Source organism: Pristiophorus japonicus, chromosome 7 (genome assembly GCF_044704955.1).
Source record: "Pristiophorus japonicus isolate sPriJap1 chromosome 7, sPriJap1.hap1, whole genome shotgun sequence".
In the NCBI taxonomy this organism is placed as follows: Eukaryota; Metazoa; Chordata; class Chondrichthyes; family Pristiophoridae; genus Pristiophorus; species Pristiophorus japonicus.
Genome location: NC_091983.1, coordinates 87414878 through 87442270, shown reverse-complemented (window position 1 = coordinate 87442270; position 27393 = coordinate 87414878). Strand labels below are relative to the sequence as shown.

Below are 27393 nucleotides of genomic sequence, written 5' to 3'. Positions count from 1 at the left end.
TGTTCCCAGGAGGCTGGTCTGTCGGTCGCCTTCCTATCCCTCGACCAAGAGAAGGCGTTCGACAGGGTGGATCACGACTATCTGCTCGGAACTCTGCGCGCTTTCGGGTTCGGGACGCATTTCGTCGCCCGGATCCGACTTTTGTACGCCGCCGCGGAGTGTCTGATTAAGGTTAACGGGTCCTTGACGGCGCCCCTTCGCTTTAGGAGAGGGGTGCGCCAGGGATGCCCCATGTCCGGCCAGTTATACGCCGTTTGCGTGGAGCCTTTCCTGCGCCTCTTGCGGACGAGGTTGACGGGACTGGCTCTGCAAGGGCCGGGCGTGGAGGTCGTCCTCTCGGCTTACGCCGATGACGTGCTCCTCGCGGTAGAGGATCCCGCTGACCTGCGGAGGATGCGTGAGTGCCAGGAGATTTACTCGGCCGCGTCCTCCGCCAGGATCAACTGGGAGAAATGTTCCGGACTCCTGGTGGGTCAGTGGCGGGTGGACTCCCTGCCGGAGGAGCTCAGGCCTTTTGCCTGGAGCACGACCCATCTCCTCTATCTGGGAGTCTACCTTAGCCCCGACGAGGGAGCCTGGCCGGCGAACTGGCAGGAGCTGGAGGCCAAGGTCGCCGCTCGCCTAGGGCGCTGGACAGGACTGCTCCGAGTGCTGTCCTACAGGGGTCGAGCGCTAGTCATAAACCAGCTGGTGGCCGCAATGCTGTGGTACCGGCTGGTCACTTTGACCCCTCCCCCTGCGTTTGTCGCCAAGATACAGAAGAAGCTGGTGGACTTCTTCTGGAACAACAGGAAGCACTGGGTCTCTGCCGCGGTCTTGAGTCTCCCGCTTGAGGAGGGCGGTCAGTCGTTGGTGTGCGTCAGCGCCCAGCTTGCGACTTTCCGTCTTCAGACCCTGCAGAGATACCTTTACGTCGAGCCCCCTCCTACGTGGTGCGCTCTGGCGAGGTATTTCTTCCGCCAGCAGCTCGACCTCAATTATGACACGCAGCTCCTGTTTGTGAACTTGGGGGGTGCCAGGACCGCCCTCCGGGAGCTGCCTGTCTTTTACAGGGAACTCATCAGGGTCTGGAACAAAGTCTCCACCAAGCGCAGCTCTCCGCCGGCTGGAGTGGCGGCCGTCCTGCAGGAACCGCTGCTCGGGAATCCGTACCTCCACGGCCGAGGCTTTATGTGGCGGTCGGAAGAGAGGGCTGTGGCTGGTGAGGTGACCAGGGTCAGGGACCTGCTCGATGGCGGAGGAGCGGGCTGGATGGCGCCAGACACGCTGGCGCGGCGCCTAAATTCTGCCAACGTCCGCCACGCGGCCGATGCCATCGAGTCGCTAAAAACAGCTCTGGGCCCTGACTCCGTTAGGTGCATCGAGGAGGCTCAAGCACGTGGGGAGATCCCGTCCGAACTGACCCCCGTCCGGACGGAATTCCTCATCGGCGCCAAACCCCGGAACCTCCCTCGGGGGCCGGCGCCTCACAACTTGAGCCGCCTCGGGGAAATCCCCTCCGTGCCTTTCAGTTCCGCGCGGAGGGGTTTCCTGTACGGGCTGCTCCTGCACACCCTCAACTTTGCCATCCTCGCCGGCCGTCCGGACACGCCATGGCGTACCATCTTGCCGTCCGGAGGAGGCGGGGGTCCCCGATGGAGGGCACTCTACGCAGGGGTCCTCCCACTATTCATCGGGGACTTGGCCTGGAGGGTGGTGCACGGAGCAGTGCCGTGCAATAAATTTTTAAGCCGGTTCACGGACTCCCAGGCCGCCTGCAATTTCTGCGGTCTGGAGGAGTCCGTGTTCCATGTTTTTATTGAATGCACAAGGTTGCAGCCCCTGTTCCACTATTTGAAGGGGCTGCTCCTGAAATTCTGGCTGCACTTCAGTCCCACTCTCCTGATCTTTGGGCACCCTGTGCGGAGGGGAGCGGGTAGGTCCGAAGGCCTCCTCGTAGGACTGCTCCTGGGCACGGCCAAGGGTGCCATCAGCCGGTCCAGGCAGCGGGCGGTCGAGGGGGTCGTTCAACCTGACTGCCTGCCTCTCTTCCGCTCTTACATCCGGTCCAGGGTGTCCTTGGAGATGGAGCACGCGGTGTCCACCGGTACGCTCGCGGCCTTCCGCGAGAGGTGGGCACCGGAGGGACTGGAGTGCATCATCACGCCCGGCAACCAAATTTTAATTTGCTTTTACATTTTTTAAGTTTAATTTGTTTTAATTGCCGGTGCTTTTAGTGTCCCCCTTCCCTTTTATAGGGGGCACTGGGGAAAATTGTGAATTTAGTGCCCAAAAAAAAAAACCAAAAAAGAAAAACACAAAAAAAAAGGGGGGGAAAAAAAGGGCCTTGTAAATGTCTGGAGTGTCACCCAGGTCGGGTGGCACCGTTTAATGTTTTTATGTTTTGCAGGTAAACTCAAAAGAAAAAAAAAAAGTATTCATTGTTGTTGGAGATTTTAAAAATCTTTACTTTTCCTTTCTGTCTCTTTTCTCTTAATCCAATCATTCTTTCCCTCTCTTTATTTCTCCTTCTGTACCTGATTGACATTGAATTCACTCACTCCAATTTACACTTCCTGTGGTTGCAGCCCAGAGAACCACAAGAAGTTGACAGAGGGCCTTATGCCCCTTCAGACTAAAGGGTGTCAGGCAGCAAAGGCTGGAGCAACAATTCTGCAGTTGTCCGTTTCCCTGTCTGCAGCGGGGATGCAATCAGGCCTCGTTCATGGTCTGGCTCATCAGATTCAGTGGGGCTGCATCTGTCCAGAACCCAGGCAGAGAGGACCAGAAAAGTTGTTCTACTGCATCTACATGCAGATTTCTTTGGCTATATCCAGGCATGATTGCCTTGGCCTGCATGTACAGGTGGCAGCATAAGGTGGCCTTCCATCCCTTCTTTGATCATTTCCCTCACCCCCCACAACCTGCAAATAGAGTGGGAAGCCAAGAGCCATAGTTCCTTTATAGGCAGCTCACAACAACAATTCTGTGGCGACGAGGCACAAATATTAGGTGGGATAAAGAAGCTCTGAGTATATTGTGTTTGAGAAAAATGGTTAATTAAAGTTAGAGAGAAAAGGCCCAACATGGCAACTGTGTTCCATGTAGCATGGGTTAAGTGGGTACTGAGAAGCTGGAATACTTTTCAGGTGCTCTGATTGGATTAAGGGCCCATGGCCTAATTTGTAATTTATGAATGACCCCAGCACAGAATAGGCATCACAGATCCTGCCTGATCGCATTTTGTAGCATGGTGTACAGCAGTTGCCATAGGGCCCGATAATACAGGCTGCCGACACCTGTTTTGCATTAGCACTACAGATGCCAAATGTCAGCCCCTACATTTCATCGGAATCGATCAGCCACCTTCACAGGATGAAACTTTCTGAGACCCCAAACCACAGGTCGGGCCTTGCAAGCAGCAGGAGGCTTATCAGAAGATTGCAGCTGCACTGCCCACTGCGTGCGAAACCCTACTGGTGTTGTGGGGCTGCAGAATATTTTAGGGGCACAATAGCATAGTGGTTATGTTACTGGACTAGCAATCCAGAGGCCTGGGCTAATGATCTGGAGATTTGTAGTTCAAATCCCACCCCGGCAGCTAGAAAATTTAAATTCAATTAATTAAATAAATCTGGAATAAAAAGCTAGTATCAATAAAGATGACCATGAAACTACTAGATTGTCATAAAAGCCCACCTGGTTTAGGGAAGGAAATCTGCCATCCTTACCCGGTCTGGCTTATATGTGACTCCAGACCCATAGCAATGTGGTTGGCTCTTAACTGCCCTCTGAAATGGCCTAGTAAGCCACTCAGTTGTATAAGATGGCTCATCACCACCTTCTCAAGGGTAATTAGGGATGGGCAATAAATGCTGGCCCAGCCAGCGATGCCCACATCATGTGAATGAATTAAAAAAAACATTTCACTGCCGTGTCTAATTTTAATGTAGTGGTACCGTGTAACTGACTATGGGAGCAAATACAACCCTAAAGCAATCTCTAATCCAACACAATTTAGTCACTGTGTGCAGTTACCTCTTGTTTGAAACATTGGTGGTGACTGCAGTGACAGACGCCAGTGAGATGGTGTCAGGGTCCAAACCTCCTCCAAGCCGCATGGCCTTTCTGTCCAGGTCTTCTGTTTCCAGAACAGCAGGTTCATCTGGAAGAATCAAAGCAATTTATTTTTAATCAAATGGATCCAGAGCTCCCCATGTTGTCCTACATTCTCCAAAATAATGTTTCAAGAATCAACATTCAATTATATCGGCCAGATTATTCTATCAAAATAACAGTTAGGCTTATGGCGCTCACCGTTAATTATGGGTAAATGTTACAGCAACTTCAGGCGAAGAGCAGATGAGTGGTTAAATGCCAATACCTATTAGCTTTGTGAAAACAATATTTCACTGCCTGCCTCACCATTGAAATGAATTGAATGGGGTAAAGTTGCTGCATTTGTACGGTGGATACGAACTAAACGAGCCACAGAAAGTTCAATCTTGACATTCCAAGTGTAAGTACCCTTTAACTGCGGTGAAAGTTAATTACTGGCAATCAACTACTCTCACACTGAAAATTAACTATTACAAATGTGGAGTCTCACTCTTTAAGCTACCAATTGTTTTTGGAGATTTTAAAAATGACAAATTTAACATTTTATTTTACTTTTCCTTTCTGTCTCTTTTTTCTCTCTTTTAATCCAATCTTTCTTTCCCTCTCTTTATTTATCTTTCTGTGCATGATTAAATATTGAATTCCCCCGCTCTAATTTACACTTCCTCCTCAGTCCTTGAGCTGTTAATTTCAGTGTAACTATTTGTACTGCACTTTTTTTGACAGATATGCCCCGCACCCTGGCTAACTAACAGAAAAGAGAGAGTCAGGATAAATGGTTCATTCTCGGGTTGGCAATCAGTAACAAGTGGGGTGCCGCAGGGATCAGTGCTGGGACTCCAACTATTTACAGTCTATATTAACGACTTGGAAGAGGAGACCGAGTGTAACGTAGCCAAGTTTGCTGACGATACAAAGATGGGAGGAAAAGCAATGTGTGAGGAGGATACAAAAAATCTGCAAAAGGACATAGACAGGCTAAGTGAGTGGGCAAAAATTTGGCAGATGGAGTATAATGTTGGAAAGTGTGAGGTCATGCACTTTGGCAGAAAAAATCAAAGGGAAAATTATTATTTAAATGGAGAAAAATTGCAAAGTGCTGCAGTACAGTGGGACCTGGGGGTACTTGGGCATGAAACACAAAAGGATAGCATGCAGGTACAGCAAGTGATCAGGAAGGCCAATGGAATCTTGGCCTTTATTGCAATGGGGATGGAGTACAAAAGCAGGGAAGTCTTGCTACAGTTGTACAGGGTATTGGTGAGGCCACACCTGGAATACTGCGTGCAGTTTTGGTTTCCATATTTACGAAAGGATATACGTGCTTTGGAGGCAGTTCAGAGAAGGTTCACTTGGTTGATTCCAGAGATGAGGGGGTTGACTTATGAGGAACGGTTGAGTAGGTTGGGTGTCTACCCATTGGAATTCAGAAGAATGAGAGGTGATCTTATTGAAACGTATAAGATTATGAGGGGGCTCAACAAGGTGGATGCAGAGAGGATGTTTCTACTGATGGTGGAGGCTAGAACTAGAGGGCATAATCGTAGAATAAGGGGCCGCCCATTTAAAACTGAGATAAGGAGGAATTTCTTCTCTCAGCGGGTTGTAAATCTGTGGAATTCGCTGCCTCAGAGAGCTGTGGAAGCTGGGACATTGAATAAATTTAAGACAGAGATAGACAGTTTCTTAACCAATAAGGGATTAAGGGGTTATGGGGAGCGGGTGAGGAAGTGGACCTAAGTCCATGATCGGATCAGCCATGATCGTATTAAATGGCAGAGCAGGCTCGAGGGGCCGTATGGTCTACTCCTGCTCCTATTTCTTATGTTCTTATGTAAGTGCCGTCCCACCCCGGCCCTGAATCATTCCCTCCATGTGGTGCCGAGAAGCAGGACCTGAGGCCCCGACTCTCTTCACTCCCAACTCTCCCCCCCAACCCCGACTCTCTCACCCCCCCGACTCTCACCCCCCGACACACTCATCCCCCGACTCTCTCACCCCCCGACTCTCTCAACCCGACTGTCTCACCCCCCGACTCTCCTCACACGCCGACTCTCTCACACCCCGACTCTCTCACACCCCGACTCTCTCACACCCCGACTCTCTCACCCCCCGACTCTCTCACCCCCCGACTCTCTCACCCCCCGACTCTCTCACCCCCCGACTCTCTCAACCCGACTCTCTCACCCCCCGACTCTCTCAACCCGACTCTCTCACCCCCGACTCCCTCACCCCCCCGACTCTCCTCACCGCCCCGACTCTCTCACCCCCCGACTCTCTCACCCCCCGACTCTCTCAACCCGACTCTCTCACCCCCCGACTCTCCTCACACCCCGACTCTCTCACACCCCGACTCTCTCACCCCCCGACTCTCTCAACCCGACTCTCTCACCCCCCGACTCTCCTCACCCCCCGACTCTCTCAACCCGACTCTCTCACCCCCCGACTCTCTCAACCCGACTCTCTCACCCCCCGACTCTCCTCACACCCCGACTCTCTCAACCCGACTCTCTCACCCCCCGACTCTCTCAACCCGACTCTCTCACCCCCCGACTCTCTCAACCCGACTCTCTCACCCCCCGACTCTCTCAACCCGACTCTCTCACCCCCCGACTCTCTCACCCCCCGACTCTCTCACCCCCCGACTCTCTCAACCCGACTCTCTCACCCCCCGACTCTCTCAACCCGACTCTCTCACCCCCCGACTCTCTCACCCCCCGACTCTCTCACCCCCCGACTCTCTCAACCCGACTCTCTCACCCCCCGACTCTCTCATCCCCCGACTCTCTCAACCCGACTCTCTCATCCCCCGACTCTCTCACCCCCCGACTCTCTCACCCCCCGACTCTCTCACCCCCCCGACTCTCTCACCCCCCGACTCTCTCACCCCCCGACTCTCTCACCCCCCGACTCTCTCACCCCCCGACTCTCTCAACCCGACTCTCTCACCCCCCGACTCTCTCACCCCCGACTCTCTCACCCCCCGACTCTCTCACCCCCCGACTCTCTCAACCCGACTCTCTCACCCCCCGACTCTCTCAACCCGACTCTCTCACCCCCCGACTCTCTCACCCCCCGACTCTCTCACCCCCCGACTCTCTCAACCCGACTCTCTCACCCCCCGACTCTCTCAACCCGACTCTCTCACCCCCCGACTCTCTCACCCCCCGACTCTCTCACACCCCGACTCTCTCACCCCCCGACTCTCTCACCCCCCGACTCTCTCACCCCCCGACTCTCTCACCCCCCCGACTGTCTCACCCCCCGACTCTCCTCACCGCCCCGACTCTCTCACCCCCCGACTCTCTCACCCCCCCGGCTCTCTCACCCCCGACTCCCTCACCACCCCGACTCTCCTCACCCCCCGACTCTCTCACCCCCCCGGCTCTCTCACCCCCGACTCCCTCACCACCCCGACTCTCCTCACCCCTCGACTCTCTCAACCCGACTCTCTCACCCCCCGACTCTCTCACCCCCCGACTCTCTCACCCCCCGACTCTCTCAACCCGACTCTCTCACCCCCCGACTCTCTCAACCCGACTCTCTCACCCCCCGACTCTCTCACCCCCCGACTCTCTCACCCCCCCGACTGTCTCACCCCCCGACTCTCCTCACCGCCCCGACTCTCTCACCCCCCGACTCTCTCACCCCCCCGGCTCTCTCACCCCCGACTCCCTCACCCCCCCGACTCTCCTCACCCCCGACTCCCTCACCCCCCCGACTCTCCTCACCCCCGACTCTCTCACCCCCCGACTCTCTCACCCCCTGACTCTCTCACCCCCCGACTCTCTCACCCCCGACTCTCTCACCCCCGGACTCTCTCACTCCTCCGACTCTTCTCCCCAACTCTTCCCCCCGACTCTCTCACCCCCCGACACTCTCACCCCCCCGACTCTCCCCCTCGACACTCTCACCCCCCGACACTCTAACCCCCCCGACACTCTCACCCCCCCGACACTCTCACCCCCCCGACTCTCTCACCCCCCCGACTCTCTCACCCCCCCGACACTCTGACCCCCCCGACACTCTCACCCCCCCGACTCTCTCACCCCGACTCTCCCCCCCGACTCTCTCATCCCCTCGACACTCTCACCCCCCTGACTCTTCCCCCGACACTCACCCCACCCCGACTCTCTCACACCGACTCTCCTCCCCCCAACTCTCCCCCCCGACACTCTCACTCCCCCGACTCTCTCACGCCTTTCTCACCCCCCTGACTCTCTCACCCCCCGGACACTCTCACCCCCCCGACACTCTCACCCCCTGACTCTCTCACCCCCCCGACACTCTCACCCCCCCGACACTCTCACCCCCTGACTCTCTCACCCCCCCGACACTCTGACCCCCCCGACACTCTGACCCCCCCGACACTCTCACCCCCCCGACTCTCTCACCCCGACTCTCCCCCCCGACTCTCTCATCCCCTCGACACTCTCACCCCCCTGACTCTTCCCCCGACACTCACCCCACCCCGACTCTCTCACACCGACTCTCCTCCCCCCAACTCTCCCCCCCGACACTCTCACTCCCCCGACTCTCTCACGACTTTCTCACCCCCCTGACTCTCTCACCCCCCGGACACTCTCACCCCCCCGACACTCTCACCCCCTGACTCTCTCACCCCCCCGACACTCTCACCCCCCCGACACTCTCACCCCCTGACTCTCTCACCCCCCCGACACTCTCACCCCCCTGACTCTCTCACCCCCCCGACACTCTCACCCCCCCGACACTCTCACCCCCCGACTCTCTCACCCCCTGACTCTCTCACCCCCCCGACACTCTCACCCCCCTGACTCTCTCACCCACCTGACTCTCTCACCCCCCCGACACTCTCACCCCCCTGACTCTCTCACCCCCCTGACTCTCTCACCCCCCCGACACTCTCACCCCCCTGACTCTCTCACCCCCCTGACTCTCTCACCCACCTGACTCTCTCACCCCCCCGACACTCTCACCCCCCCCGACACTCTCACCCCCTGACTCTCTCACCCCCCTGACTCTCTCACCCCCCTGACTCTCTCACCCCGCCGACACTCTCACCCCCCCAACACTCTCACCCCCCTGACTCTCTCAGCCCCCGACTCTCCTCAACCCCCGACTCTCTCACCCCCCGACTCTCTCACCCCCCGATTCTCCTCACCCCCGACTCTCTCATCCCCCGACTCTCTCATCCCCCGACTCTCTCAACCCCGACTCTCCTCACCCCAACACTTCCCCCCGAAACTCTCACCCTGGACTCTCTCACCCCTCCGACTCTTCTCCCCAACTCTTCCCCCCGACACTCTCACCCCACTGACACTCTCACCCCCTGACTCTCTCACCCCCCCGACACTCTCACCCCCCCGACACTCTCACCCCCTGACTCTCTCACCCCCCCGACACTCTCACCCCCACGACACTCTCACCCCCTGACTCTCTCACCCCCCCGACACTCTCACCCCCCCGACACTCTCACCCCCTGACTCTCTCACCCCCCCGACACTCTCACCCCCCCGACACTCTCACCCCCCCGACACTCTCACCCCCTGACTCTCCCACCCCCCCGACACTCTCACCCCCCCGACACTCTCACCCCCTGACTCTCTCACCCCCTGACTCTCTCACCCCCCCGACACTCTCACCCCACTGACTCTCTCACCCCCGACTCCCTCACCACCCCGACTCTCCTCACCCCCCGACTCTCTCACCCCCCCGGCTCTCTCACCCCCGACTCCCTCACCACCCCGACTCTCCTCACCCCTCGACTCTCTCAACCCGACTCTCTCACCCCCCGACTCTCTCACCCCCCGACTCTCTCACCCCCCGACTCTCTCAACCCGACTCTCTCACCCCCCGACTCTCTCAACCCGACTCTCTCACCCCCCGACTCTCTCACCCCCCGACTCTCTCACCCCCCCGACTGTCTCACCCCCCGACTCTCCTCACCGCCCCGACTCTCTCACCCCCCGACTCTCTCACCCCCCGGCTCTCTCACCCCCGACTCCCTCACCCCCCCGACTCTCCTCACCCCCGACTCCCTCACCCCCCCGACTCTCCTCACCCCCGACTCTCTCACCCCCCGACTCTCTCACCCCCTGACTCTCTCACCCCCCGACTCTCTCACCCCCGACTCTCTCACCCCCGGACTCTCTCACTCCTCCGACTCTTCTCCCCAACTCTTCCCCCCGACTCTCTCACCCCCCGACACTCTCACCCCCCCGACTCTCCCCCTCGACACTCTCACCCCCCGACACTCTAACCCCCCCGACACTCTCACCCCCCCGACACTCTCACCCCCCCGACTCTCTCACCCCCCCGACTCTCTCACCCCCCCGACACTCTGACCCCCCCGACACTCTCACCCCCCCGACTCTCTCACCCCGACTCTCCCCCCCGACTCTCTCATCCCCTCGACACTCTCACCCCCCTGACTCTTCCCCCGACACTCACCCCACCCCGACTCTCTCACACCGACTCTCCTCCCCCCAACTCTCCCCCCCGACACTCTCACTCCCCCGACTCTCTCACGCCTTTCTCACCCCCCTGACTCTCTCACCCCCCGGACACTCTCACCCCCCCGACACTCTCACCCCCTGACTCTCTCACCCCCCCGACACTCTCACCCCCCCGACACTCTCACCCCCTGACTCTCTCACCCCCCCGACACTCTGACCCCCCCGACACTCTGACCCCCCCGACACTCTCACCCCCCCGACTCTCTCACCCCGACTCTCCCCCCCGACTCTCTCATCCCCTCGACACTCTCACCCCCCTGACTCTTCCCCCGACACTCACCCCACCCCGACTCTCTCACACCGACTCTCCTCCCCCCAACTCTCCCCCCCGACACTCTCACTCCCCCGACTCTCTCACGACTTTCTCACCCCCCTGACTCTCTCACCCCCCGGACACTCTCACCCCCCCGACACTCTCACCCCCTGACTCTCTCACCCCCCCGACACTCTCACCCCCCCGACACTCTCACCCCCTGACTCTCTCACCCCCCCGACACTCTCACCCCCCTGACTCTCTCACCCCCCCGACACTCTCACCCCCCCGACACTCTCACCCCCCGACTCTCTCACCCCCTGACTCTCTCACCCCCCCGACACTCTCACCCCCCTGACTCTCTCACCCACCTGACTCTCTCACCCCCCCGACACTCTCACCCCCCTGACTCTCTCACCCCCCTGACTCTCTCACCCCCCCGACACTCTCACCCCCCTGACTCTCTCACCCCCCTGACTCTCTCACCCACCTGACTCTCTCACCCCCCCGACACTCTCACCCCCCCGACACTCTCACCCCCTGACTCTCTCACCCCCCTGACTCTCTCACCCCCCTGACTCTCTCACCCCGCCGACACTCTCACCCCCCCAACACTCTCACCCCCCTGACTCTCTCAGCCCCCGACTCTCCTCAACCCCCGACTCTCTCACCCCCCGACTCTCTCACCCCCCGATTCTCCTCACCCCCCGACTCTCTCATCCCCCGACTCTCTCATCCCCCGACTCTCTCAACCCCGACTCTCCTCACCCCAACACTTCCCCCCGAAACTCTCACCCTGGACTCTCTCACCCCTCCGACTCTTCTCCCCAACTCTTCCCCCCGACACTCTCACCCCACTGACACTCTCACCCCCTGACTCTCTCACCCCCCCGACACTCTCACCCCCCCGACACTCTCACCCCCTGACTCTCTCACCCCCCCGACACTCTCACCCCCACGACACTCTCACCCCCTGACTCTCTCACCCCCCCGACACTCTCACCCCCCCGACACTCTCACCCCCTGACTCTCTCACCTCCCCGACACTCTCACCCCCCCGACACTCTCACCCCCCCGACACTCTCACCCCCTGACTCTCCCACCCCCCCGACACTCTCACCCCCCCGACACTCTCACCCCCTGACTCTCTCACCCCCTGACTCTCTCACCCCCCCGACACTCTCACCCCACTGACACTCTCACCCCCTGACTCTCTCACCCCCCCGACACTCTCACCCCCCCGACACTCTCACCCCCCCGACACTCTCACCCCACTGACACTCTCACCCCCTGACTCTCTCACCCCCCCGACACTCTCACCCCCCCGACTCTCTCACCCCCCCGACACTCTCACCCCCCCGACACTCTCACCCACCTGACACTCTCACCCCACCAACACTCTCACCCTCCCGACTCTTCTCCCCCAACTCTCTCACCCCACCGACTCTCTCACCCCCCCGACTCTCTCACCCCCCCGACTCTCTCACCCCCCCGACTCTCTCACCCCCCAGACTCTCTCACCCCCCAGACTCTCTCACCCCCCAGACTCTCTCACCCCCCCGACTCTCTCACCCCCCAGACTCTCTCACCCCCCAGACTCTCTCACCCCGACTCTCCTCCCCCCAACTCTCCCCCCCCGACGCTCTCACCTCCCAGACTCTCTCACCCCCCCGACTCTCTCACCCCGACTCTCCTCCCCCCAACTCTCCCCCCCGCCTCTCTCACCCCCCGACTCTCTCACCCCTCCGACTCATCTCCCCAACTCTTCCCCCTGACACTCTCACCCCACCGACACTCTCACCCCCCCCCGGCACTCTCACCCCCCCGTCTCTCTCACCCCACAGACTCTCCTCCCCCCAACTCTCCCCCCCCGATTCTCTCACCCCCCGGCTCTCTCACCCCCCCGACACTCTCACCCCCCCGACTCTCCCCCTCGACACTTTCACCCCCAGGCTCTCTCACCCCCTCGACACTCTCACCCCCCCGACACTCTCACCCCCCCCCGACTCTCTCACCCCCCCGACTCTCTCACCCCCCCGACTCTCTCACCCCCCGACTCTCTCACCCCCCCCCGACACTCTCACACCCCCGACTCTCTCACACCCCGACACTCTCACACCCCCGACACTCTCACCCGCCCCGACTCTCTCACCCCGACTCTCTCATCCCCTCGACACTCTCACCCCCGACTCTTCTCCCCCAACTCTTCCCCCCGACACGCACCCCACCGCGACTCTCTCACACCGACTCTCCTCCCCCCAACTCTTCCCCCCGACACTCTCACCCCCCCGACTCTCTCACGACTTTCTCACCCCCCGACTCTCTCACCCCCCAATACTCTCACCCCCCCGACACTCTCACCCCCCTGACTCTCTCACCCCCCCGACTCTCTCACCCCCCCGACACTCTCACCCCCCCGACTCTCTCACCCCCCTGACTCTCTCACCCCCCGACTCTCTCATCCCCCGACTCTCTCATCCCCCGACTCTCTCACCCCGACTCTCTTCCCCCAACTCTCTCACCCCCCTGACTCTCTCACCCCCCCCGACACTCTCACCCCCCCGACACTCTCACCCCCCTGACTCTCTCACCCCCCTGACTCTTCTCCCCAACTCTTCCCCCCGACACTCTCACCCCACCAACACTCTCACCCTCCCGACTCTTCTCCCCCAACTCTCTCACCCCACCGACACTCTCAGCCCCCCCGACGCTCTCACCCCCCCGACTCTCTCACCCCCCAGACTCTCTCACCCCGACACTCTCACCCCCCGACTCTCTCACCCCCCGACTCTCTCACCCCCCCCGACTCTCTCACCCCGACTCTCCTCCCCCCAACTCTCCCCCCCGCCTCTCTCAACCCCCGACTCTCTCACCCCTCCGACTCTTCTCCCCAACTCTTCCCCCTGACACTCTCACCCCACCGACACTCTCACCCCCCCCCGACACTCTCACACCCCCCCGTCTCTCTCACCCCCCGACTCTCTCACCCCCCGACTCTCTCACCCCCCGACTCTCTCACCCCCCGACTCTCTCACCCCGACTCTCCTCCCCCAATTCTCTCACCCCCCTGACTCTCTCACCCTGACTCTCCTCCCCCTCGACACTCTGACCCCCCCCGACACTCTCACCCCCCTGACTCTCTCACCCCCCCGACTCTCTCACCCCCCCGACTCTCTCACCCCCGACTCTCTCACCCCCCGACTCTCCTCACCCCAACTCTTCCCCCCGACTCTCTCACCCCCCGACTCTCTCACCCCCCGACTCTCCTCCCCCCAACTCTTCCTCCGACTCTTTCACCCCCAGACTCTCTCACCCCCCAGACTCTCTCACCCCCCAGACTCTCTCATCCCGACTCTCCTCCCCCCAACTCTCCCTCCGACTCTCTCATCCTCCCGACACTCTCACCCCCCCGACACACTCACCCCCCCGACACTCTCACCCCCCTCGACACTCTCACCCCCCCCGACTCTCTCACTCCCCCCAACACTCTCACCCCCCCGACACTCTCACCCCCCCGACTCTCTCACCCCGACTCTCCCCCCCGACTCTCTCATCCCCTCGACACTCTCACCCCCCTGACTCTCTCACGACTTTCTCATCCCCCTGACACTCTCACCCCCCCGACACTCTCACCCCCCCGACACTCTCACCCCCCTGACTCTCTCACCCACCTGACTCTCTCACCCCCCCGACACTCTCACCCCCCTGACTCTCTCACCCCCCCGACACTCTCACCCCCTGACTCTCTCACCCCCCCGACACTCTCACCCCCCCGACACTCTCACCCCCCTGACTCTCTCACCCCCCCGACACTCTCACCCCCTGACTCTCTCACCCCCCCGACACTCTCACCCCCCTGACTCTCTCACCCCCCCGACACTCTCACCCCCCTGACTCTCTCACCCACCTGACTCTCTCACCCCGCCGACACTCTCACCCCCCGACTCTCTCACCCCCCGACTCTCTCACCCCCCGACTCTCTCACCCACCTGACTCTCTCACCCCCCCGACACTCTCACCCCCCTGACTCTCTCACCCACCTGACTCTCTCACCCCCCCGACTCTCTCACCCCCCCGACACTCTCACCCCCCTGACTCTCTCACCCACCTGACTCTCTCACCCCCCAGACTCTCTCACCCCCCCGACTCTTCTCCCCCAACTCTTCCCCCCCGACACTCTCACCCCACCGACACTCTCAGCCCCCCCGACGCTCTCACCCCCCCCGACTCTCTCACCCCCCAGACTCTCTCACCCCCCGACTCTCTCACCCCCCGACTCTCTCACCCACCTGACTCTCTCACCCCCCCGACACTCTCACCCCCCTGACTCTCTCACCCACCTGACTCTCTCACCCCCCCCCGACTCTCTCACCCCCCCGACACTCTCACCCCCCCCGACTCTCTCACCCCCCAGACTCTCTCACCCCCCCGACTCTTCTCCCCCAACTCTTCCCCCCGACACTCTCACCCCCCCCGACTCTCTCACCCCCCAGACTCTCTCACCCCCCCGACTCTTCTCCCACAACTATTCCCCCCGACTCTCTCACCCCCCCCGACTCTCTCACCCCCCAGACTCTCTCACCCCCCAGACTCTCTCACCCCGACTCTCCTCCCCCCAACTCTCCCCCCCGACTCTCCCCCCCCGACTCTCTCTCCCCCCGACTCTCTCACCCCCCCGACTCTTCTCCCCAACTCTTCCCCCCGACACTCTCACCCCCGACTCCCTCACCTCACCCCTCTGACTCTTCTCCCCAACTCTTCCCCCTGACACTCTCATCTCACCGACACTCTCACCCACCCCGACACTCTCACCCCCCGACTCTCCCCCTCGACACTCTCACCCCCCCGACTCTCTCACCCCCCCGACTCTCTCACCCCCCGACACTCTCACACCCCCGACACTCTCACACCCCCGACTCTCTCACCCCCCCGACACTCTCACCCCCCCGACTCCCTCATCCCCTCGACACTCTCACCCCCCTGACTCTTCTCCCCCAATTCTTCCCCCCGACACTCACCCCACCCCGACTCTCTCACACCGACTCTCCTCCCCCCAACTCTCCCCCCCGACACTCTCACCCCCCCGACTCTCTCACGACTTTCTCACCCCCCCGACTCTCTCACCCCCCAATACTCTCACCCCCCCGACTCTCTCACACCCCCGACTCTCTCACCCCCCTGACACTCTCACCCCCCCGACACTCTCACCCCCCTGACTCTCTCACCCACTTGACTCTCTCACCCCCCCGACTTTCTCACCCCCCGACTCTCTCACCCCCCGACTCTCTCAACCCGACTCTCTCACCCCCCGACTCTCCTCACCCCCGACTCTTTTCATCCCCTGACTCTCTCAACCCGACTCTCTCACCCCCCGACTCTCTCAACCCGACTCTCTCACCCCCCGACTCTCTCACCCCCCGACTCTCTCACCCCCCGACTCTCTCAACCCGACTCTCCTCACCCCCCGACTCTCTCAACCCCCGACTCTCTCACCCCCCGACTCTCTCAACCCGACTCTCTCACCCCCCGACTCTCTCACCCCCCGACTCTCTCAACCCGACTCTCTCACCCCCCGACTCTCCTCACACCCCGACTCTCCTCACCCCCGACTCTCCTCACCCCCCGACTCTCTCATCCCCTGACTCTCTCACCCCCCGACTCTCTCAACCCGACTCTCTCACCCCCCCGACTCTCCTCACCCCCCGACTCTCTCAACCCGACTCTCTCACCCCCCGACTCTCCTCACACCCCGACTCTCTCATCCCCTGACTCTCTCACCCCCCGACTCTCTCAACCCGACTCTCTCAACCCCCCGACTCTCCTCACCCCCCGACTCTCTCAACCCGACTCTCTCACCCCCCCGACTCTCCTCACCCCCCGACTCTCTCAACCCGACTCTCTCACCCCCCGACTCTCTCACCCCCCCGACTCTCCTCACCCCCCGACTCTCTCAACCCGACTCTCTCACCCCCCGACTCTCTCACCCCCCGACTCTCTCACCCCCCGACTCTCTCACCCCCCGACTCTCCTCACCCCCTGACTCTCTCACCCCCCGACTCTCCCCACCCCAACTCTTCCCCCCGACACTCTCACCCCCGACTCTCTCACCCCCGACTCCCTCACCCCCCCGACTCTCCTCACCGCCCCGACTCCCTCACCCCCCCGACTCTCCTCACCCCCGACTCTCTCATCCCCCGACTCTCTCACCCCCGACTCCCTCACCCCCCGACTCTCCTCACCTCCGACACACTCATCCCCCGACTCTCTCACCCCCGACTCTCTCACCCCCCCGACTCTCCTCACCCCCGACTCTCTCACCCCCGACTCTCTCACCCCCTGACTCTCTCACCCCCCGACACTCTCACCCCCGACTCTCTCACCCCCCGACTCTCTCACCCCCCGACTCTCCTCACCCCAACTCTTCCCCTCGACACTCTCACCCCGGACTCTCTCACTCCTCCGACTCTTCTCCCCAACTCTTCCCCCCGACACTCTCACCCCACCGACACTCTCACCCCCCGACTCTTCTCCCCCAACTCATCCCCCCGACACTCTCACCCCCCCGACACTCTCAACCCCCGACTCTCTCACCCCCCAGACTCTCTCACCCCCCAGACTCTCTCACCCCGACTCTCCTCCCCCCAACTGTCCCCCCCGACTCTCTCACCCCCCGACTCTCTCACACCCCTGACTCTTCTCCCCAACTCTTCCCCCCGACACTCTCACCCCCGACTCCCTCACCCCTCTGACTCTTCTCCCCAACTCTTCCCCCTGACACTCTCACCTCACCGACACTCTCACCCACCCCGACACTCTCACCCCCCCGACTCTCTCACACCCCAGACTCTCTCACCCCCCAGACTCTCTCATCCCGACTCTCCTCCCCCCAACTCTCCCCCCGACTCTCTCACCCCCCGACTCTCTCACCCCCCGACTCTCTCACCCCCCCGACACTCTCACCCCCCCGACTCTCCCCCTCGACACTCTCACCCCCCGACACTCTAACCCCCCCGACACTCTCACCCCCCCGACACTCTCACCCCCCCGACTCTCTCACCCCCCCGACACTCTGACCCTCCCGACACTCTGACCCCCCCGACACTCTCACCCCCCCGACTCTCTCACCCCGACTCTCCCCCCCCGACTCTCTCATCCCCTCGACACTCTCACCCCCCTGACTCTTCCCCCCGACACTCACCCCACCCCGACTCTCTCACACCGACTCTCCTCCCCCCAACTCTCCCCCCCGACACTCTCACTCCCCCGACTCTCTCACGACTTTCTCACCCCCCTGACTCTCTCACCCCCCCGACACTCTCACCCCCCCGACACTCTCACCCCCTGACTCTCTCACCCCCCCGACACTCTCACCCCCCTGACTCTCTCACCCCCCCGACACTCTCACCCCCCCGACACTCTCACCCCCCCCGACACTCTCACCCCCCCGACACTCTCACCCCCCCGACACTCTCACCCCCTGACTCTCTCACCCCCTGACTCTCTCACCCCCCCGACACTCTCACCCCCCCGACACTCTCACCCCCTGACTCTCTCACCCCGCCGACACTCTCACCCCCCCAACACTCTCACCCCCCTGACTCTCTCAGCCCCCGACTCTCCTCAACCCCCGACTCTCTCACCCCCCGATTCTCCTCACCCCCCGACTCTCTCAACCCCGACTCTCCTCACCCCAACACTTCCCCCCGAAACTCTCACCCTGGACTCTCTCACCCCTCCGACTCTTCTCCCCAACTCTTCCCCCCGACACTCTCACCCCACTGACACTCTCACCCTCCCGACTCTTCTCCCCCAACTCTCTCACCCCACCGACACTCTCAGCCCCCCCGACGCTCTCACCCCCCCGACTCTCTCACCCCCCCGACTCTCTCACCCCCCGACTCTCTCACACCCCTGACTCTTCTCCCCAACTCTTTCCCCCCGACACTCTCACCCCCGACTCCCTCACCCCTCTGACTCTTCTCCCCAACTCTTCCCCCTGACACTCTCACCCCCGACTCCCTCACCCCTCTGACTCTTCTCCCCAACTCTTCCCCCTGACACTCTCACCCCCCCGTCTCTCTCACCCCACAGACTCTCCTCCCCCCAACTCTCCCCCCCGATTCTCTCACCCCCCGGCTCTCTCACCCCACCGACACTCTCACCCCCCCGACTCTCTCCCTCGACACTTTCACCCCCCCGACTCTCTCATCACCCCGACACTCTCACCCCCCCGACTCTCTCACCCCCTCGACACTCTCACCCCCCCGACTCTCTCACCCCCTCGACACTTTCACCCCCCCGACTCTCTCATCACCCCGACACTCTCACCCCCCCGACTCTCTCACCCCCTCGACACTCTCACCCCCCCGACTCTCTCACCCCCCCGACTCTCTCACCCCCTCGACACTCTCACCCCCCCGACACTCTCACCCCCCTGACTCTTCTCCCCCAACTCTTCCCCCCGACACGCACCCCACCCCGACTCTCTCACACCGACTCTCCTCCCCCCAACTCTTCCCCCCGACTCTCTCACGACTTTCTCACCCCCCCGACTCTCTCACCCCCCAATACTCTCACCCCCCCGACACTCTCACCCCCCCGACACTCTCACCACCCTGACTCTCTCACCCCCCTGACTCTCTCACCCCCCGACTCTCTCACCCCGACTCTCTTCCCCCAACTCTCTCACCCCCCTGACTCTCTCACCCCCCCGACACTCTCACCCCCCCGACATTCTCACCCCCCCGACACTCTCACCCCCCCGACACTCTCACCCCCCTGACTCTTCTCCCCAACTCTTCCCCCCGACACTCTCACCCCCCCGACACTCTCAGCCCCCCCGACGCTCTCACCCCCCCGACACTCTCAGCCCCCCCGACACTCTCACCCCCCCGACACTCTCACCCCCCTGACTCTTCTCCCCAACTCTTCCCCCCGACACTCTCACCCCCCCGACACTCTCAGCCCCCCCGACACTCTCACCCCCCCGACACTCTCAGCCCCCCCGACGCTCTCACCCCCCCGACACTCTCACCCCCCCGACACTCTCAGCCCCCCCGACACTCTCACCCCCCCGACACTCTCACCCCCCTGACTCTTCTCCCCAACTCTTCCCCCCGACACTCTCACCCCCCCGACGCTCTCACCCCCCCGACACTCTCAGCCCCCCCGACACTCTCACCCCCCCGACACTCTCAGCCCCCCCGACGCTCTCACCCCCCCGACTCTCTCACCCCCCAGACTCTCTCACCCCGACTCTCCTCCCCCCAACTCTCCCCCCGCCTCTCTCACCCCCCGACTCTCTCACCCCTCCGACTCTTCTCCCCAACTCTTCCCCCTGACACTCTCACCCCACCGACACTCTCACCCCCCCCCGACACTCTCACCCCCCCCCCGACACTCTCACCCCCCCGTCTCTCTCACCCCACAGACTCTCCTCCCCCCAACTCTCCCCCCCGATTCTCTCACCCCCCCGGCTCTCTCACCCCCCCGACACTCTCACCCCGACTCTCCCCCTCGACACTTTCACCCCCTCGACACTCTCACCCCCCCGACACTCTCACCCCCCCCCGACTCTCTCACCCCCCCGACTCTCTCACCCCCCCGACTCTCTCACCCCCCCGACTCTCTCACCCCCCCGACACTCTCACCCCCCCGACTCTCTCACCCCCCGACTCTCTCACCCCCTCGACACTCTCACCCCCCCCGACACTCTCACCCCCCCCGACTCTCTCACCCCCCCGACTCTCTCACCCCCCCGACACTCTCACACCCCCGACACTCTCATCCCCCCGACACTCTCACCCCCCCGACTCTCTCATCCCCTCGACACTCTCACCCCCCTGACTCTTCTCCCCCAACTCTTCCCCCCGACACGAACCCCACCCCGACTCTCTCACACCGACTCTCCTCCCCCCAACTCTTCCCCCCGACACTCTCACCCCCCCGACTCTCTCACGACTTTCTCACCCCCCGACTCTCTCACCCCCCAATACTCTCACCCCCCCGACACTCTCACCACCCTGACTCTCTCATCCCCCGACTCTCTTCCCGCAACTCTCTCACCCCCCCGACTCTCTCACCCCCCGACTCTCTCATCCCCCGACTCTCTCACCCCGACTCTCTTCCCCCAACTCTCTCACCCCCCTGACTCTCTCACCCCGACTCTCTTCCCCCAACTCTCTCACCCCCCTGACTCTCTCACCCCGACTCTCTTCCCCCAACTCTCTCATCCCCCGACTCTCTCACCCCGACTCTCTTCCCCCAACTCTCTCACCCCCCTGACTCTCTCACCCCCTGACTCTCTCACCCCCCCGACACTCTCACCCCCCTGACTCTCTCACCCACCTGACTCTTCTCCCCAACTCTTCCCCCCGACACTCTCACCCCCCCGACACTCTCACCCCCCTGACTCTCTCACCCTCCCGACTCTTCTCCCCCAACTCTCTCACCCCACCGACACTCTCAGCCCCCCCGACGCTCTCACCCCCCCGACTCTCTCACCCCCCAGACTCTCTCACCCCCCAGACTCTCTCACCCCGACTCTCCTCCCCCCAACTCTCCCCCCCCGACTCTCTCACCCCCTCGACTCTCTCACCCCCCGACTCTCTCACCCCCCCGACTCTCTCACCCCCCCCGACTCTCTCACCCGCCCGACACTCTCACCCCCCGACTCTCTCACCCCCCCGACTCTCTCACCCCCCCGACTCTCTCACCCCCCCCGACTCTCTTACCCCGACTCTCCTCCCCCCAACTCTCCCCCCCGCCTCTCTCAACCCCCGACTCTCTCACCCCTCCGACTCTTCTCCCCAACTCTTCCCCCTGACACTCTCACCCAACCGACACTCTCACCCCGCCCCGACACTATCACCCCCCCGTCTCTCTCACCCCACAGACTCTCCTCCCCCCAACTCTCTCCCCCGATTCTCTCACCCCCCGGCTCTCTCACCCCCCCGACACTCTCACCCCCCCGACTCTCCCCCTCGACACTTTCACCCCCCCGATTCTCTCATCACCCCGACACCCTCACCCCCCCGACTCTCTCACCCCCCCGACTCTCTCACCCCCCCGACTCTCTCACCCCCCCCGACTCTCTCACCCCCCCGACTCTCTCACCCCCCCGACTCTCTCACCCCCCCGACACTCTCACACCCCCGACACTCTCACCCCCCCGACACTCTCACCCCCCCGACTCTCTCACCCCCCCGACTCTCTCACCCCGACTCTCTCATCCCCCCGACTCTCTCACCCCCCTGACTCTTCTCCCCCAACTCTTCCCCCCGACACGCACCCCACCTCGACTCTCTCACACCGACTCTCCTCCCCCCAACTCTTCCCCCCGACACTCTCACCCCCCCGACTCTCTCACGACTTTCTCACCCCCCCGACTCTCTCACCCCCCAATACTCTCACCCCCCCGACACTCTCACCCCCCCGACACTCTCACCACCCTGACTCTCTCACCCCCCGACTCTCTCTTCCCCCAACTCTCTCACCCCCCCGACTCTCTCACACCCCCCGACTCTCTCACCCCCCTGACTCTCTCACCCCCCTGACTCTCTCACCCCCCTGATTCTCTCACCCCCCCGACTCTCTCACCCCCCGACTCTCTCACCCCGACTCTCCTCCCCCAATTCTCTCACCCCCCTGACTCTCTCACCCTGACTCTCCTCCCCCCAACTCTCCCCCTCGACACTCTGACCCCCCCCGACACTCTCACCCCCCTGACTCTCTCACCCCCCCGACTCTCTCACCCCCCCGACTCTCTCACCCCCGACTCTCTCACCCCCGACTCTCTCACCCCCCGACTCTCCTCACCCCAACTCTTCCACCCGACACTCTCACCCCCGACTCTCTCACTCCTCCGACTCTTCTCCCCCAACTCTTCCCCCCGACACTCTCACCCCACCGACACTCTCAGCCCCCCCGACGCTCTCACCCCCCCCGACTCTCTCACCCCCCAGACTCTCTCACCTCCCAGACTCTCTCACCCCGACTCTCCTCCCCCCAACTCTCCCCCCCCGACTCTCCTCCCCCCCCGACTCTCTCTCCCCCCGACTCTCTCACCCCCCCGACTCTTCTCCCCAACTCTTCCCCCCGACACTCTCACCCCCGACTCCCTCACCCCTCTGACTCTTCTCCCCAACTCTTCCCCCTGACACTCTCACCTCACCGACACTCTCACCCACCCCGACACTCTCACCCCCCCGACTCTCTCACCCCCCAGACTCTCTCACCCCCCAGACTCTCTCACCCCGACTCTCCTCCCCTCAACTCTCCCCCCCCGACACTCTCACCCCCCCGACTCTCCCCCTCGACACTTTCACCCCCCCGACTCTCTCATCACCCCGACACTCTCATCCCCCCGACTCTCTCACCCCCTCGACACTCTCACCCCCCCGACACTCTCACCCCTCCGACTCCCTCACCCCCCCGACTCTCTCACCCCCCCGACTCTCTCACCCCCCCGACACTCTCACCCCCCCGACACTCTCACCCCCCCGACTCTCTCACCCCCCCGACTCTCTCACCCCCCGACACTCTCACACCCCCGACACTCTCACACCCCCGACTCTCTCACCCCGACTCTCCCCCCCGACTCTCTCATCCCCTCGACACTCTCACCCCCCTGACTCTTCTCCCCCAATTCTTCCCCCCGACACTCACCCCACCCCGACTCTCTCACACCGACTCTCCTCCCCCCAACTCTCCCCCCCGACACTCTCACCCCCCCGACTCTCTCACGACTTTCTCACCCCCCCGACTCTCTCACCCCCCAATACTCTCACCCCCCCGACTCTCTCACACCCCCGACTCTCTCACCCCCCTGACACTCTCACCCCCCCGACACTCTCACCCCCCTGACTCTCTCACCCACTTGACTCTCTCACCCCCCCGACTTTCTCACCCCCCGACTCTCTCACCCCGACTCTCCTCCCCCAACTCTCTCACCCCCCCAACTCTCTCAATTCCCCCTCCCACCGACTGTCACCACCCCCCCGACTCTCTCCCAGCGGCTGTTGTGCCGAGAGTGGCGGCCGAGAGGGTCCATGGGCAGCCGAGAGCGGAGGCGGCTAGCAGTGAAGTGGCGGGGGGCTGAGAGGGAGGGAGACGTTGAGATTGGAGAAGGGAGAGGGAGAAAGAGACTGGAGAGTGGGGGAGAGAGAGAGAGAGAGAGAGCGAGAGAGATTGGGAGAGAGAGAGGCTGCGGGGGGGGGGAGGTGGGGGGGGTCTGGGGGTAGAGACACAGGTGGGAGGGGGGATTGGAGGAGAGAGAGGGAACTCAGGGAAGACGGATGTAAGGGACATCATTGGAATGGAGAAATCCAGAAGTCACGACACTGTACCCAATAAACCAGTTAACAATCCGTACACAATGCCTGCCCCATCTACGGTGGGGTGGGGGTGGGGAGGGGTAAGGATGCACTTGCGCTGGGGTAAGGCATTTTGGCTGGGAGAGGGATGTATTTGGACTGGGGTAAGGCACTTCAACTGGGGAAGGGATGTACTTGGACTGGGGTAAGGCACTTTGGCTGGTCCTTGCTGTCTTCTGGGGAGCTCTGTCCTCTGTCACTTCAGGAAGTCAAAGTGGATCAAGTTACAATTTGCAAAGTCAGTGAGACCTTGGGATGGGCAGTTCCAGTTACACATCCCTGTGAAACTTCAGGGTGTGGCTTATCCTCCAAGGGGATCAATCATAGACAAAGGGTGGAGCATGGTAGCCATTTTTGTAGTACAAATAAGCACATCTTTAATTTCACAGATGTTATGTATCCTACATGTTTACTTCTTATACTCTTACATATGATGTGCCACCAAATGGCACCACCATGGGAAACTTGTACACCAATTGTATGGTTACTAAGGTGTGCCATTAGCGGGCACTGCAGTGGGAGACTTGTAGGTTACCTGTACATGTGTGCCAGGCCTAGTATAAAAGGCAGGCCACCATGTGTGATGCTCACTCTGGAGTTACATTAAATGGACTAAGGTCACTACAGTTCAAATACAGCACATTGCCTCGTGGTGTCATTATCAGAGCATCTAAAGACATAACAATTGGCGATGAGATTACGGACTTTCACGCGAAAATGGCTAACCTTGGTACGTTGCAGCAGTTCGCCGATGGTGATGATTGGGAAGTCTTTGTGGAGAGGCTCGACCATTTCTTCACAGCAAATGACCTGGCAGGTGACAATCCGGCCACACTGGCTGATAGGCGCAGAGCTATCCTGCTAACCAGTTGTGGGCCCACCGTCTATGGCCACCGTCAGGGACTTGCTGGCACCAGCAAAGACAACGACCAATATGTACGAGGAGCTTGTAATGCTGATCCAAGAACAACTCAAGCCCAAGGAGAGCATCCTCACAGCCAGACACCGGTTTTATACACACTAACAGCCCGAAGGCCAGGAAATCGCGAAATATGCTGCAGACCTCAGGAGGCTGGCGGCACCGTGTGATTTTGGCAACCATCTCACTGAAGCGCTACGGGATATCTTTGTCATCGGAATTGGCCACGAGGGCCTTCTTCACAAGTTGCTATCTGCGGATACCACAGTCACACTGCAGAAGGCCATTGGTACGTTCATAATAAAGGATGAAACTGAGTACTGTGTACAATGAACAAGTGTGACCTTAGCTCCTTTAATAAGACTCCAGAGTGCAGGTACCTCGTGGGTGGCCTGCTTATATACCGTGCTCCCAAGGGATGCTGGAATCCCTTGGGACTCCAACTGGTAGGCCCTCTGGTGGTAGTGTAAAACAGATTACAAGGGGTTAAATACATAACATCACTACCCCGTGAAGTCAATAGTACATTTATTTACAAGGTGAGATGATCTGGGGCTTTTTGCTCCCTTGTTGATTGTCTCTGTACAAATGCGGGTGTGGGTGAGTTGGTTAGTTCTTCACTGGGCTGTTGGGCAGCCGGCCTTGCCGGGCTGCTGGGGATGGTGAGTTCGGCTTTGTGGTCAACCATGATGTCAGTTGCCACTTGTGTGTGTGTTGGACGGTCAAAGTTAGTAGTGTCTTCTTCGGGTTGTTCGTAGCGGTTGGTGCAGCGCAATTTGATTTGGTCCAAATGTTTTCTGCACGTTACTCCATTGGTCAATTTGACCTGAAACACCCTACTCCCCTCTTTGGCTATGACCGTGCCAGCGAGCCAGTTGGGACCATGTCCATAATTGAGTTCAAACACAGGATCATTGATCTCAATATCGCGTGACAAATTTGCACGGTCATGGTAAACACTTTGTTGATGCCGCCTGGCCTCCACGTGATCATGGAGATCAGGGTGGACAAAGGAGAGCCTTGCTTTGAGCGCCCTTTTCATGAGCAGCTCGGCTGAGGGAACTCCGGTGAGTGAGTTGGCTCTGGTGTGGTAGCTGAGCAGCACTCGCGATTGTCGGGTCTGTAGGAGCCTTCTGACACGTATTTCAGGCTTTGCTCGATGGTCTGAACTGCCCGTTCTGCTTGGCCGTTGGATGCGGGCTTGAACGGGGCAGATGTGACGTGGTTGATCCCATTGCGCGTCATGAATTCCTTGAATTCAGCATTGATGAAACATGGCCCATTGTCGCTGACTAGGACATCAGGCAGGCCGTGTGTAGCAAACATGACTCGTAGGCTATCGACAGTGGCCGTGGACGTGCTTGCAGACATTATTACACGTTTAATCCATTTGAGTAAGCGTCCACGATGACCAAAAACATTTTGCCTAGAAATGGGCCCGCACAGTCCACGTGGATCCTCGACCACAGTTTGGAGGACCACGACCACAAACTTAGCGGTGCCTCTCTGGGTGCATTGCTCAGCTGAGTGTTGCACTGGCGCACGCATGACTCTAAATCTGAGTCGATGCCGGGCCATCACAGATGGGACCTGGCTATGGCTTTCATCATTACAATGCCTGGGTAGGTGCTGTTCAATTCACAAATGAATATATCTCTGTCTTTCTTGGGCAAGACCACGCAATTGCCCCGCAACAGACAGCCCGCCTGCAGGGATATTTCGTCTTTGCGCCTGTGGAATGGCTTAGTCGCCTCCTGCACCTCCGCTGGGATGCTGGACCAGCTCCCAAGGAGGACACAGTTTTTTTTACCAAGGACAATAAAGGATCCTGGCTGGTCCAGGTCTTGATCTGGTGGGCCGTAATGGAGGACTTCTTGTTTTCGAATGCATCCATTACCATGAGCAAGTCCACTGGCTGTGCCATTTCCACCCCGGTGGTGGGCAATGGCAGCCGACTGAGAGCATCTGCGCAGTTCTCTGTGCCTGGTCTGTGGCGTATTACATAATTGTATGCCGACAGCGTGAGCGCCCATCTTTGGATGCGGGCAGAGGCATTGATGTTAATCCCTTTGCTCTCAGAGAACAGCGATATGAGCGGCTTGTGGTCAGTTACAAGCTCAAACTTGAGGCCAAATAAGTACTGGTGCATTTTCTTTACCCCGTAAATGCACGCCAAAGCCTCTTTTTCAATCATGCTGTAGGCCTTTTCGGCCTTGGACAAACTCCTGGACGCATAAGCGACCGGTTGCAAAA

The 27393-nt window shown here is 60.9% G+C and overlaps 1 protein-coding gene across 5 annotated transcripts in view; it reads right to left on the bottom strand.

The window, feature by feature from the left end:
• Nucleotides 1-27393, bottom strand: part of otofa (otoferlin a) — a 655153-nt gene that overhangs the window by 168230 nt on the left and 459530 nt on the right. For 3 of the 5 annotated variants that reach the window (XM_070884404.1, XM_070884401.1, XM_070884405.1), the window contains one exon: nucleotides 4018-4144. In XM_070884404.1, coding sequence (XP_070740505.1) covers nucleotides 4018-4144 — 127 coding nt within the window. Of the gene's footprint in view, nucleotides 1-4017; nucleotides 4149-27393 lie in introns of all 5 variants that reach the window. The other 2 variants (XM_070884403.1, XM_070884402.1) reach the window with 1 other exon arrangement.